The sequence below is a fragment of the Fusarium vanettenii genome (assembly GCF_000151355.1).
Source record: "Fusarium vanettenii 77-13-4 chromosome 1 genomic scaffold NECHAsca_1_chr1_3_0, whole genome shotgun sequence".
Classification (NCBI taxonomy): domain Eukaryota; kingdom Fungi; phylum Ascomycota; class Sordariomycetes; order Hypocreales; family Nectriaceae; genus Fusarium; species Fusarium vanettenii.
Window position 1 is genome coordinate 3,386,705 of NW_003315881.1, and position 12,409 is coordinate 3,399,113.

General features: G+C 54.0%; 3 protein-coding genes across 3 annotated transcripts; 1 reads left to right on the forward strand and 2 right to left on the reverse strand.

The window, feature by feature from the left end:
* Positions 1-1,380: 1,380 nt before the first annotated feature.
* On the forward strand, positions 1,381-3,639 carry NECHADRAFT_31484 (uncharacterized protein; the record flags this gene model as incomplete). Its single annotated transcript, XM_003053765.1, has 3 exons — positions 1,381-1,606; positions 1,683-3,415; positions 3,469-3,639. 3 exons carry the CDS (start codon positions 1,381-1,383, stop codon positions 3,637-3,639), a joined length of 2,130 nt encoding a protein of 709 aa, XP_003053811.1.
* Positions 3,640-4,388: 749 nt separating this feature from the next.
* Positions 4,389-8,063, reverse strand: NECHADRAFT_30551 (uncharacterized protein; the record flags this gene model as incomplete). The annotated part of the gene is made up of 1 exon (XM_003054475.1): positions 4,389-8,063. One exon carries the CDS (start codon positions 8,061-8,063, stop codon positions 4,389-4,391), a length of 3,675 nt encoding a protein of 1,224 aa, XP_003054521.1.
* Positions 8,064-9,146: 1,083 nt separating this feature from the next.
* NECHADRAFT_75329 (uncharacterized protein) lies at positions 9,147-12,113 on the reverse strand (the record flags this gene model as incomplete). The annotated part of the gene is made up of 3 exons (XM_003054476.1): positions 9,147-9,621; positions 9,676-12,003; positions 12,064-12,113. The coding sequence occupies 3 exons, from the start codon at positions 12,111-12,113 to the stop codon at positions 9,147-9,149; spliced, it is 2,853 nt and encodes a 950-aa protein (XP_003054522.1).
* Positions 12,114-12,409: the final 296 nt, after the last annotated feature.

Here is a 12,409-nt window from a genome sequence, read left to right on the forward strand (position 1 = left end):
GGACTCGACCGTGGGATGCGCAGGGACAGTGAAAGCGTCGATATAGGATGGATATCTGCAGCAGTGGACAACCGGACAAAGAGATGGAGAGAGGAAGAGTCGACGGGAGGCTGAAAGGTGAGAGGCGAGTGCGAAGAGATGGGCTCTAAGTTGGTTTGGGATGGCGACGGCCTTGAGAAGAGGGACCCGACTAGAGCGGCTGCCTTGGTCGTGACTGGCTGGAGACTCACGAGGCACACGTCAGGGTGCCAGGCAGGCCCTTTTCCTAGCGGCTGTGCCACTGTAGGATACGGCGGGACGGCCTGGACGGGGTCTTGAGGGTCCGAGAAGGGGGTACGTACTCTATCACTACCACGCGGTTTAAGAAATAAACGAGACACCAGAACAGCAGAGAGTATTAACTAACTCATCTGAGATTTAATAGATAATTTTCTATAATTATAATAAGATTCTTAGAAATATCTCATAATAATTATAATACTTTAGAGCTTTCTTGTATATTTTTCTTAACTTTTTTTTTTTTTTTTTTTTTTTTAACTATGTTTAGAGATAGGTAAGTAAATCTGTTTGTTGTACGGAGGTCTCTCTCAAAAGTTTTGTCCAGGAGCTAATAGCGCCAAGGCCGCTTATCCCTGTCGGTACCTGAGGTACTTTGGAGCAAATCTTTTCAGTTACTTACTCCCTAAAGCTATAGGGAGGGCTATTGGAGCCCAGGGGGAAATCTAGTGAAGCTTAGAGAGCTATATCCTTAGAAGATAGGGGCTTCAAAAGCAAAGAAAGAGGACCATAAGTACCGATGTAACTGTGCTTGGAAAATGGCCTCTGATTGGCTCGTGTATTTGTGTGGCTTGAGGGCCAGGACAAAACTTTTGAGATAGACCTCCGTATTGGTGTCTCGTTTTTTCCTTGACCTGGGTGACTACGCACGCAAGCACGCGCAATCTGACCTCACAGAGAGGATGGTACCTGGATGTCTGGTGCGTCATGGCGGGACTAGCAAGTACCTCGGGCTCTCCACCCTTTTCACAGGCCATTCACAAGCCTCATCCTTGTGACGTGCATCATTAGAGCGGTGCGCCACATGTACTCTTGGCTTCCCTTATCCATGTGGCTGTGCCCTAGCTTCGCTGGCCTCATGGCTCACGCCGTCTTGAGCTTCTATTCTAATCAATCATCTCGGCCCATCCCTCGCGTCGAGTCCCTTTTCTCAGGCCCTTCCCTTCCTTCTTTAGCCTTCAAGGCCAGACAAGTCGCCGATCTGGCCACTCCCCAGTCCCCGGCTTGCACTTTAATCCCACAAGCTTTCCGGCCGTTCCTGACCTTCAACTTAATTCAAGCTCCGTCAACCAAGCTCCCGGAAGCTTGACCACACCGCCCATGATGGCACAACTTCACGCCTCCAAACTCCCCTATCGCGACATTAATGTCAAGGTTGCCAACGACTCGTATACCTTCGCCTCGCCCTCGTCCCCCGATGCGCCTGCCCTCGTCATCGACCGTCCTACTGGCGATCTTCGTCTGAGCTCAGGCGGCGCCGCGTCGGCCAAGAGAGCGAGTCGTGTCTCGAGTATTGCCGGTATTCTGGGAATTATCCAGCTTCGACTTGGTTCGTCTCTGCTGCGCCAACCGCTTGGATAACCCTAGCTGGTGCTGGCTGGTGCAACAACGCTGACCATATCAAGACAAATATGTCATCTTCATCACAAAGGCTCAGCCCATGGGTCGCCTCAAGGGCCACATGGTCTACAAGGTCGCTGCCACCGAGATTCTACCCATGCGCGAGCGGTTGATCCATGACCCCGACGAGGACGTCTTCATCGAGCTCCTCAAGACATTCCTAGCCTCCGGGCCCATGTACTTTTCCTACTCCATCGACCTCACCAACTCCTTCCAGCGCCAGTCCCTCGCCGACGCCTCCAAGCCCTTGTGGATGCGGGCCGATGACCGCTTCTTCTTCAACAAGTATCTCCAGAGCGACCTGATCGACTTCCGTAACAATGGCGCCCGATCCCAACCCGGTGCGCAACCGGCCATCGACCCTTTTATCCTACCATGCATATTCGGCATGCTCGAGATCAAGCCCACCACCTTCAAGGGCAACCCTCTGACTATGGTGCTCATCTCTCGACGCTCACGCCACCGAGGCGGTACAAGATATTTCACACGCGGTGTAGATGAGGAAGGTCATGTTGCCAACTACAATGAGACGGAGCAGGTTATCATTCTCAATGACAGCAACAGTGGACTCGGTGGATATGCAGGCAGCTCAGACATGCAGAGTGGCAAGTACGGTGCTGGCGCTGGCCAAGAGATGCAGATCTTCTCCTATGTTCAGACCCGCGGAAGTGTTCCGACGTTCTGGGCAGAGATCAACAGCCTGCGATATGTCCCCAAGCTTCAGATCCGCGGTATCGATGCGGCTCTCACTGCCTCTCAGAAGCACTTTGACGAGCAGATCCGCTTGTATGGTGACAACTACCTCATCAACCTCGTCAACCAGAAGGGTCGCGAGCGTCGGGTCAAGGACTCGTACGAGAAGATGGTTGAGAAGCTCATGTCTTCCCCCAAGGAGTTACACGAGGCCGACCTTCTCACCGATGAGAAGTTCACCACCATACAGCCTGAGGGCAACCGCCAGGAGTTTGACCGGTTGCACTACGTCTACTTTGACTACCACAGCGAGACCAAGGGCATGAAGATGAACAAGGCATATGCCCTCATCGAGAAGTTGGCCGATGCCCTCGACAAGCAAGGCTACTTCCGGGCCGTCGACACGCCATCTAGCATGGACGGTAACCTGGATGCTCGCAAGTACCAGACCAGCGTTATGCGCACCAACTGTATGGACTGTCTCGACCGAACCAACGTGGTTCAGAGCATGTTCGCACGCCACACCCTTGACCGCATCTTTGAGGATGTTGGCTTCATGCCTCGTGGCGCCTCGTTCCGTGATGAGGACGCTGCCTTCGAGGACATCTTCCGTAACATCTGGGCCGACAATGCCGATGTCATCTCCAACGCCTACGCCGGCACCGGCGCCATGAAGACGGACGTGACCCGAACCGGCAACCGAACCAAGGTCGGTGCCCTCCAGGATGCCCGTATCGGCATCACGCGTTACTTCCGTAACAACTTCCTTGATGGTCCTCGACAGGACTCTTTTGATCTCTTTCTCGGAGCCTACAGGCCTGGCTCCACCAACATTGGCACCACTCTTGTCTTCACTGACCGCCGTCCCATCCTGATCCAGGCAATTCCCTATATTCTTGCTTTCAGCGCATTTATTATTTTTGTCGGTCTCTTCACCCGCCGAGCCCCGGACGCGAGCGTCCTGCCCATGCGTATCTTCCTTTTCTTCTGGTCCATTGTCGCAATCTGGACCTTTAGCTTCGTTTGGAGCCACGGTATGCTCTATGTAAGTCTTCCCCTCCATGCCCTTTGCCAAGCAGCAACTAACCTGTTCTCAAGGTCAACTGGCCCCGTCTGAATCCCCGACCATACGCCGTGGAGGGTTACAACGAGCACTATGCCAAGGCACGCAAGGACGTTGTCATTGGACCCTACGTGGCCAAGCACGAGAGGGGTCTCAGCACGGCGCGGTACCTCAACGCGGAGGAGGGCAAGAAGAGGATCGAATAAATCAAAAGGGGGTGGTGCAAACGGTGTTTTTTATCTAAGGAGTGTTGCGTCATTTGCTGGCGAAGTGGTTCGGTTCTGTTTCAATTGTTTTGTTCAAACCAGGGACTATGGAACCCTGCCATTTTTCGAGACCAGCTTCCAGAGAAGGAGAGTTTCTTAGTCGTTGTAATGATGGATTAGTTGTCGACATGGCTTGTTATCCTACATGCTTTTCTGTTGTAATATGGGATGTGAATATATATAGGGATACAGGAGATAGGGAGACAAAAGAAGATGGTGTTGAAAGAGAGTGTGTAAAAGACGGTGTTTTTGTCTTTGGTATTAGCTAGGTTACATAGTTACAAAGATGATGATTAAAAAGAAGAACGAGAAACAAAACAAAGGTCGCTTAAGCACAAAAGGTCGTACACTCCGAGGCTATATGCTGCCACTGTCGTCAATCGCAACACCCAAAGGCACCCCAACTGCGCCGCGGCATGCTGCTGCCCTCATCGTGGAAGAAAAGGGGTATCAATATTGAACTTTCCCATGTGTCCAAACAAGAAGAAGAAAAAAGGGTGGGCAAAGGATAGGTAGATAGTAAAAGGATAGAGTGATAATGGTTATGATGAGAATGTGTGGATGTGAAATGACGTGCCCCGTGTTGAAAACTCCTCTTCTGCACCGACTCCCCTCTTCCAAAACTCCAGTCTTTTTTTGTTGTGTCGTGTATGTGGCTCTGTCATCTTCTCTTCTTCCCCCTTTTTCGTCTATAGCCACAGCAACCACCTGATGCCTCCCCACACGCCTTGTCCGAGGCCCAGAACGATTCTAAAGATGGTGACGACGAACCAGACGTACCACATGAAGCCGACGAGCACCCACTCGACGACGGACCACATACCTCGACGGAGCCATCTAAACCTTCTGCGCCTGTTGCGCATCATCTTCTCGATCAGGTCGAGGACGTGCTTGACCTTGAGGAGTTGACCCAGGGCAAGGTCCTTGCCCGTCTCGTCAGCTTGGTCTGCACCCTCACCCGTCATGCCTGACAGCTCATCCGCGATACGAGAGCGGACACACCAGATGCGCTCTTCCAGCTTTGGACGAGTCTGTCCTGTAAAACGATCTGCCGAAGTCTGCCATTGCTCCATTGAGGTCTGGATGGCGACTCCCAGCGTGCGGCTCGCAAGGGGAAAGTGATCACAGTAAGGTATCGGGTCATCACACGGCAGTGACTTCTTGGGAGTCAGCTTAGCAATCTCGACCCATGGCACGCTTGGAACATTCGATTGAGATGAGCACCCAAGCGTCTGGAAGCTATCCTTGCCAAGGGGCCTCTTGGGCTCCTGAGCACGGCGAGAGATCTCCATAGCCTTGATGCCAGACGTAAGAATAAGCGTTCGTAGTCGGGCAATCTCTCTCTTGGAGAGGTGTCCCTCTTGGGGAAGGGCTTGGTTCGCGATGGACCACTTTCTAGCCTTGAAGTTGTCAGGCTCATCGAACCGAACCATGGGTCCAACTTCATCAGTGTTCTTCTCTGTGGCCCTGGTACTTTCACGGCATGATTCTGCTTCCGACATCTCAGGCTCGGCAGAGACCTCTTCGACTTTTCGCGGGTCCGTATCATCAGGCACATCAAGCTTTGGTGGCCTAAGGACAAGACCACGAGGCTTGGCTTCATTCAGCTTCTTGATATCAGTCGATGATGACTTGTGGTTGTCCGGCAGTCCTGACTGGCCACGTGTGTCGGCAATGGGCTGGAACTGTGGCATTGTATCCAAGAAGTGTTTCGGTCCCGGTTGAGATTCGGGCTTGTTTCGCCTTGAATTCGACCGGGACAGAGTGAGAGATAGCCGTGCTCTTCCCTTGGATTGGTCATTATCCGATTCGTCGGCAGAGAAAGCCTCGGTTGACGGATCCAGGGGCATCTCTCGTTTCCATAGCATATCGCCCAGCCTTGAAACGCCACCTCGGATTACGGTATCGATCCGAGGCCCCTTGAAGATTCCTCGAAGACCGACCTGATCGTCGCCCCTTGGCCTGATACTGCCCACACTGCGCTGATACCTGTGGCCCTCAAAGTTTTGTCGCGAGTTGGACGGAAGTCGCTCAAGCGGCTTTGTGTCGGTAGGCGAGGCCGGTTCAGGTATAGACGGCCGACGGCTAGACGATTCAGTCTCGGCAGGTTGGTCATCGTCTTCTTCACGACTCTTGTCTCGAAATATTTGCTTGACCTTGGTAAAGGGGTTCCTTGATGGAGATGAGGATCGGCTGGATGGAGCAGAGAGTTCGAACCCAGTTGGCGGTGCTGACAGACTTTGCTGCGGCATGAGTTCAGGAGACATTGGCTGAGGAGAGTCGATGTCTTCCACGTGGTGTTTGTCGCGCTTAGACCCTCCTCCCGTGTATCTCCCCAGATGTTGCCGAGACGAAGACTCTACCACGCCTTTGTCCTGCACAAGGCGAGGGTCCGAGTCGCTAGGTTCTGTTATAGACCACTTCCTAAGACCAGGTGATTTCAGGGGGAGGACATGCTCGGGGAATGCAGAACCGTCAGCTTGCATATGCTCTGCCTCGGTTTCCTGAACATGGGAAAGCCTCTGCTGTCTCGTTTCTCGGGCGATCATTTCCAGCATCTGCTTCTCCAACAGTTCGTTGTCGCGACTGGATATTGTCCCTGCCCGTCGCGGCCGTCGAGTCCTTCCCTCGCTCTTCACTTCGTCCTCACTACCAGAGTCAGACAAGGAACCACGTCTCCTTCGCAAGAAATCATGGTGACCGTGAGTCGAGCTCGTATGTCGATGAAATGATCCCATGTCGTGCAGCTTTTGCTTCGTACGGCCTCGGTGGCCCGTTTCGGAAGTGTCTGTATCGATCTTGAGGGGCTTGTCTGAACTCGCGTCCACATCCTCAAGTGTCTTGGTGACGAAGGGCGTGACACCAGTCCCCAGTTCGTCCGTCTGTCTTGACATTGGGCGGCTGATATCTGCTGTTTGTGGGTATATCTTGCCCAAGAATCTATCCTCAATGAGCTGCTTGTGATGGTCTTGCTCTAGCCAGTAAGCATCTGCAATCAAGTCGCATGGCTCAATGAACCAATCCACTCTTGGGCGTCTAACGCGAAGAGCGGCCTGCGCAGCAGAGTCCGATGCCATCTGTGGATCAATGTCCTCGGCGCCTGGAAAGGGAGGCAGCGCAGGGGTGTCGCTGGAAAGAAGGTCTCTTGATGCTCGATCTGCTGCCTCATTGACCCAATCCTTGACTGATTCGACATCGGCAAATCCCTGCTTCTCGCCATCAATGACCATCCTTTCACGCGCTCGAACTTTTCGGTTTCGAATGTACTGCAGAGGGTTATACTCTCGCCCGAGAGGAATCATGAATTCTCTGCTGCCGAACGACATCATCTTCCTCTCAGTAGTTGGTGAACCCGGTGGGCTCGCCCCTGCAGGCCTGTCATAACCCATCTTGAGAGGAGGAAGAACAGCCAGCAAATGTCGATATTGGGCCATGAGCTCGAGGTGTTCCCTGGCCTTCTGCGCTCTTGCTAGTGTTGAGGTAGAGAAGTGGTAACGGTATGGGGCGTCGGTGGTGTTCTCAAAAGGAGAGCGGAGAGGACTGCTAGACCTCACGCCGGCAAGTCGTGGTGTAAGAGATTGGTTCGGCAGGGACTGATTCGGCATCGGCGATATGCCCCGGGAAGTTTTCCGCTGTTGCTGCAGATGGGCTCTGAGATTGCTACCAGCCTGATTGTCTTGAACGGGTGCCAAACGAGGTGGGTTCGCGCGGCTGTGGTTGCGCCGCGAAGCTATACGGCGGGATTCACTCAGATTCAAGGCCATATTGACAATCTGGGTAGAGTCGACGTCGAGCGCAGCGCCCTGCTGGGCAGCCGCTGGTCTACGGCCTCGTCGATGGCCATCATGTCGCTTGTTGACAAAGAGCTCCTCCTGAGATGAATCCGGTGATACAACCCGAGCTCGATTACCGCTACCGGGGCCGATGCCGAGCCCGAATTCGCGAGGGACGCTGGAAGAGTACGGCTCCAAAGGGTCCTTGCCCTTTTGCTGAGAGTTGTTTCGAGGCCCGCGCCGCTGGTTGGACGAATCATCGTCGCCAACGACGGCATCCTGAAGTAAGAAGGCGCCGCTGGCTTGCGGCTTGTGTGTTCGCCGTGATCGGTTTCTCTTCGGCCGGCCGGCTTGGAGGGCGCTGCTCGCATTGGCGGCACCGCGGGATCTGGGATTGAATCGGGGGAGGAGCTCGTCGTCGGAGAAGGCGAGGGGTCGTTCTGGCGATATAGGGGCGCTGAGGAGGGCGCCGATGCTGGCCTCGCCCCTTTCGGCGGTGTCGTAGCTGAACCTCGTAGGATACTCTGGCGTCACAGGGCCAGATCGTCTCCCATAGGCACTCAGGGACGACGGAGCACGCAGGTCCGCCATTGCGCTTTGCTATCACATACCACGCCGACGCTCAGCTCGGAAGAGAGGCGGGGGGGTCTGTCGTCAGTGTTGATGGATAGAGCAGTGCAGCATTTTTTCCTCCAAGGATCCTGGTCGATCGGAGTCCGAGATCCCAGTCGAAGCTGTTGTCCTTGGTGACGACGGCCTCGAGGTCGGCCCCGGGCTAGTAGTTGGAGCACAGGTAGGCGAGAGTAGCGTAGGTAGGTAGATATTTCAGTGGATATTGTCGCCAGCCCAGCGGAAAAGACCGCCTTCAAGAGCTCATGGCGCTCCGCAGAGGATGAATGGATACAGTACACGGTGCGAGTGAATTTTTTGTGTAGTTGTGTCGTTGCATCTGCAGAGCATAAAGGATTGGATGTTCTCCAGTTACTCCATGCGGCGGCGGCCCCTGCCTTGTTCTAAGAACTGACTTCCATTTAGGTTGGAGGGTCCCAGCACGTCACGGGAGCGCTACAGGACAGGACGGGACCCTCGACCCCCGGTTACAGGGCCTGACGCCTCTCCCACCTCTCATGTTCTCTTCCTAGGCACGGCCGTGGCGGGCAGTGACGCACACATGTCTTTGGGTGGCAGCCACGATGTAAGGTACAACGCTTTTGGAGCTTCCGTCACGCAAATCCAAGTACCGGGGAGACTTCAGCCCGAACCCCCGATCGTCGTGCATCACATGAAAGAAACAACGCACCACCACGACACGTCTACTCCAGTCTCCAGCCTCGAGCTGAACTCCAACGTCTCAGTTGCTGAACGAGGCGGGGGTTTCAGGGGCAGCCCGATGGATCTGATTAATAAAGTCATGCGACTGGACATTTTGACTCACCTGTCGGGCTCGTGGCTGGGCCGTTGACCCGTGTTCCGATGTCTTGGTAGTAAGTGGTGTCTCGTGTAGGTCTTTATTGTTACACTCTGTCTATCCATCCAAGCCCGCCAACTTGCGCCTCGGTTCTAGGAATAGTTACAGCTCTACTAGCTTACAAATAAAGTACATGTGTTCGGGAGATTCTACGGTATACACCGCCATGGTCGTCATCATCACCGTCTATCCTTCTCTTCCTCGCTTCATGCCGAGGCTGGCAGCCCGCCAACAACATGCTCGCATCTGCCACACAAGGCGTCTTCGGCCGGCGCCACATATCGCCAGCACCGAGAGCACTTCTCCTGCTTTGGTGGCTGCACGTGCACCTTGACTTTGGCGTCTTGGATCTCAAACTCTTGCGAGTAAGACCAGACTGCATTCTCAGAGACGGGCTGGTTCACCTCGACGGATGACACCACAAACATGGTCTCCAGCTCATCCAGGTACCGTCCAAGAACGGCCAAGGTCTTGCCCTCCTCCACTACCAGGTTGACCGAGCACTGGAGGGAACTGCCAAGTACCTTGTCGGCCCGAGCCTGTTCCAGAGTTGCCTTGACGGCGCTGTGCACCTCCGAGATGATGGCTGTATCATTGCGCAACACGTCTTGTGGAATCGTGAATCGGAGAGGGTCAACTAGGGGAGAGCTGTACAGCTGTCGTGCCGGGTTCTCCAGGGATCTAGTCTTGTTGTCAGCATATCGGCCTTTGCATTGCCGCGCATTGACGACTTACGTGTCTTCCGCCATCCACGCTGGCCGATGCGACCACGCTTCCTCAACCAGTAGAGGAGTGATCGGTGCCAGCATGCGCAAAAATCCGATAAAGACGGGTTCCAAGATACCACCTCCATCGCCACAGTAAAGGCGGTCCTTGAGGGCCTCCAGATAGAATGCAGACAGGTCTGTCGCAACCCAGCGGTTAATCAAGCCAGTTGCTCTGTGGAACTCGTAGTTGTCGAAGGACTCCATGACTTGGGACATGGTATCCGAGAGTTGAACCAGCGCAATTTGATCCAATTTTGTCAATTGGCTCTGCCGGGCTTCTTGGTTAAGCGAACCCAGAAGCATCTTGATGATGGTCCGGTACTTGATCAATGAAGTGTGAATGGGCTGGAGGATTGTCTGTCCGATGAGTACATCCGTGGTGAAATCAGCACTTGCTGCCCATAGACGAACAGCATCAGGGCCGAGGCCATCAAACCGCTGGCCGCCCTTGCCCTTGCCCTTTGCCTTGACGGGCCCAAGAAGACTGCCATCCATGACTTGGTCGGGTACAATCATATTTCCAAGGGACTTGGACATCTTCTTGCCCTGTCCATCGAGGGTGAATCCATGGGTAACCAGAGTCTTGAAGGGGGACACGATTTTGCTGGTGTTATCTGTTGACTTATGTGACGCCACGTAAGTCAACAGACTTGACTGGAACCAGCCGCGGTGCTGATCAGATCCCTCAAGATAGACATCGGCAGGTCCTTCAGTTTCGGTCCAGGAGCTTCCGCTGTCAAACCAAACGTCCATAGTATCAGTGCCTCGTCGGTATTTGCCAGTCAAGGTCGGGGGGACCCAAGCCGGGTCATCAGGACTATCAGAGAACCAAGCAGAAGAGGTACGCTCCTGCATAACTGAAATAATATGCTCGATTGTTTCCGTTGTCATCACCGCGTTTCCGCTCTCGTCGTAGAGGGCGGGGATCGGGACTCCCCAGGAGCGTTGACGGGAAATGCACCATTCGCTACGACCCTTGACGAAGCTCTCGAGACGGACACGGCCACCCTCAGGGACAAATCGAACATCTCGAAGTGCCGCAAGAGCGTCCTCCTTGATGCTGCCGACATCAGCAAACCATTGGGCCGTAGCACGGATGACAACAGGTCGCTTTGTCCGCCAGTCGTAGGGATACTTGTGTCGCAGCTTGTGTGTGTCAAGAACATCGTCACCCATCAAGTCCAGAACCGATTGGCTTCCACCGTCAAGAATCGAAGGAGCAGAGGTGAGTTTCTCAGGATCGTCAGGGTAGGCTTCCTTGGTGAAGTGGCCACTGTCATCGATAGGAGCAAAAGCCTCGATACCAAACTTGGCGCAAGCCTCATAATCTTCCTGTCCATGTCCAGGGGCAGAATGAACAAGACCGGTTCCGGAATCAGCAGTAACAAAGTCGGCATCGATGATGAGCTGTGAGGCTGAAGACTGACCCCGCAGCTTGTTGTGATACTCGAGACCTTTCAAGTCAGAGCCACGGATCGAGTCAACCACGATTTCGAAAGGAGGCATGATCTGTCGCATAGCTTCTACACGATCAGTAGCAATGAGATATCCATCAGAGCCAACTTGAATGACCGAGTAGGTGAGATCATTGTGCACAGAAATAGCACGATTCGCCGGGAGTGTCCAAGGAGTAGTTGTCCAGATAGCCGCATATAGCTTGCCCTTGAACTTGCCAAGCTCGGGAACCGAAGACCAGTCAGAAACAATCGGGAACCTAACGTAGGCAGCCTTTGAGATGTGATCATCCCGATATTCGAGCTCAGCCTCTGCAAGCGCAGTCTGGGATGACGCCGACCAGAAGACGGGCTTGTGCTTGCGGTAGATCAGACCTCGACGAACCAGGTTCTGGAAGACGCGCAACTGTCGGATTTCAAACTCTCGGTCCATTGTAGTCCACTTCTTTTCCCAGTCGGACATAACCCCAAGAGCTCGGAATCCCTTCATCTGTTCCTTGACCGTCTTGGAGGCCAGGCGACGCGCTGTGTCCCGAATCTGCACTGGGGTCAAGCCTTTTGTAGCACTTGACCCAAGAGCCTTCATCTCGATAGGAAGTCCATGGCAGTCCCAGCCTGGACGGTATTCCACTCTTCGTCCTTGCTGCACCTTGACCCGCACAATCATGTCCTTGAGGATCTTGTTCAGAGCATGGCCGACATGGAGGTTGCCATTGGCGTATGGGGGCCCATCGTGAAGGACGAATGGCTTCTCATCGGGGCGGTTCTGGGCCTGCCAGACGTAAAGATCATCGGTGCATTGGCGAAGATGTTGCTGAAGGAGCGTGGGGTTCGGACGAGCACTGCGAGATCGGCTTTGTTAGCTCCACGATGGAACAGAGAGAGGTGCTCGGATAACGTACGGGAAGCTCGACCGAGGCAGCCTCAAGGTCGACTTCCAGGATTTGGACATGATTTATCGAGAACCATGTCGTGGCCCTCGTATTGGGAAGTTCCGGAGTCGAGCCTTGTCGCAGAACAAGTTATTCGATGTAGTCGGCGCGGCTGAGGAAGAATTTTGGCGCTACTCGCTTGAGTCAATTGACGATCCATCCATTCGCTTGAGCCAAGCTGCAAGGCTGAAGGCCCACCATGGTTCCAGTGGAAGGTTTGGGTTTTTAGCGTATTGGTGCAGCGAATTATAGCAGGCTGCCGCCTATTACATCACTAAATCGAGGGCCTCGCGATTCACGTTCCCATGGATCGTCT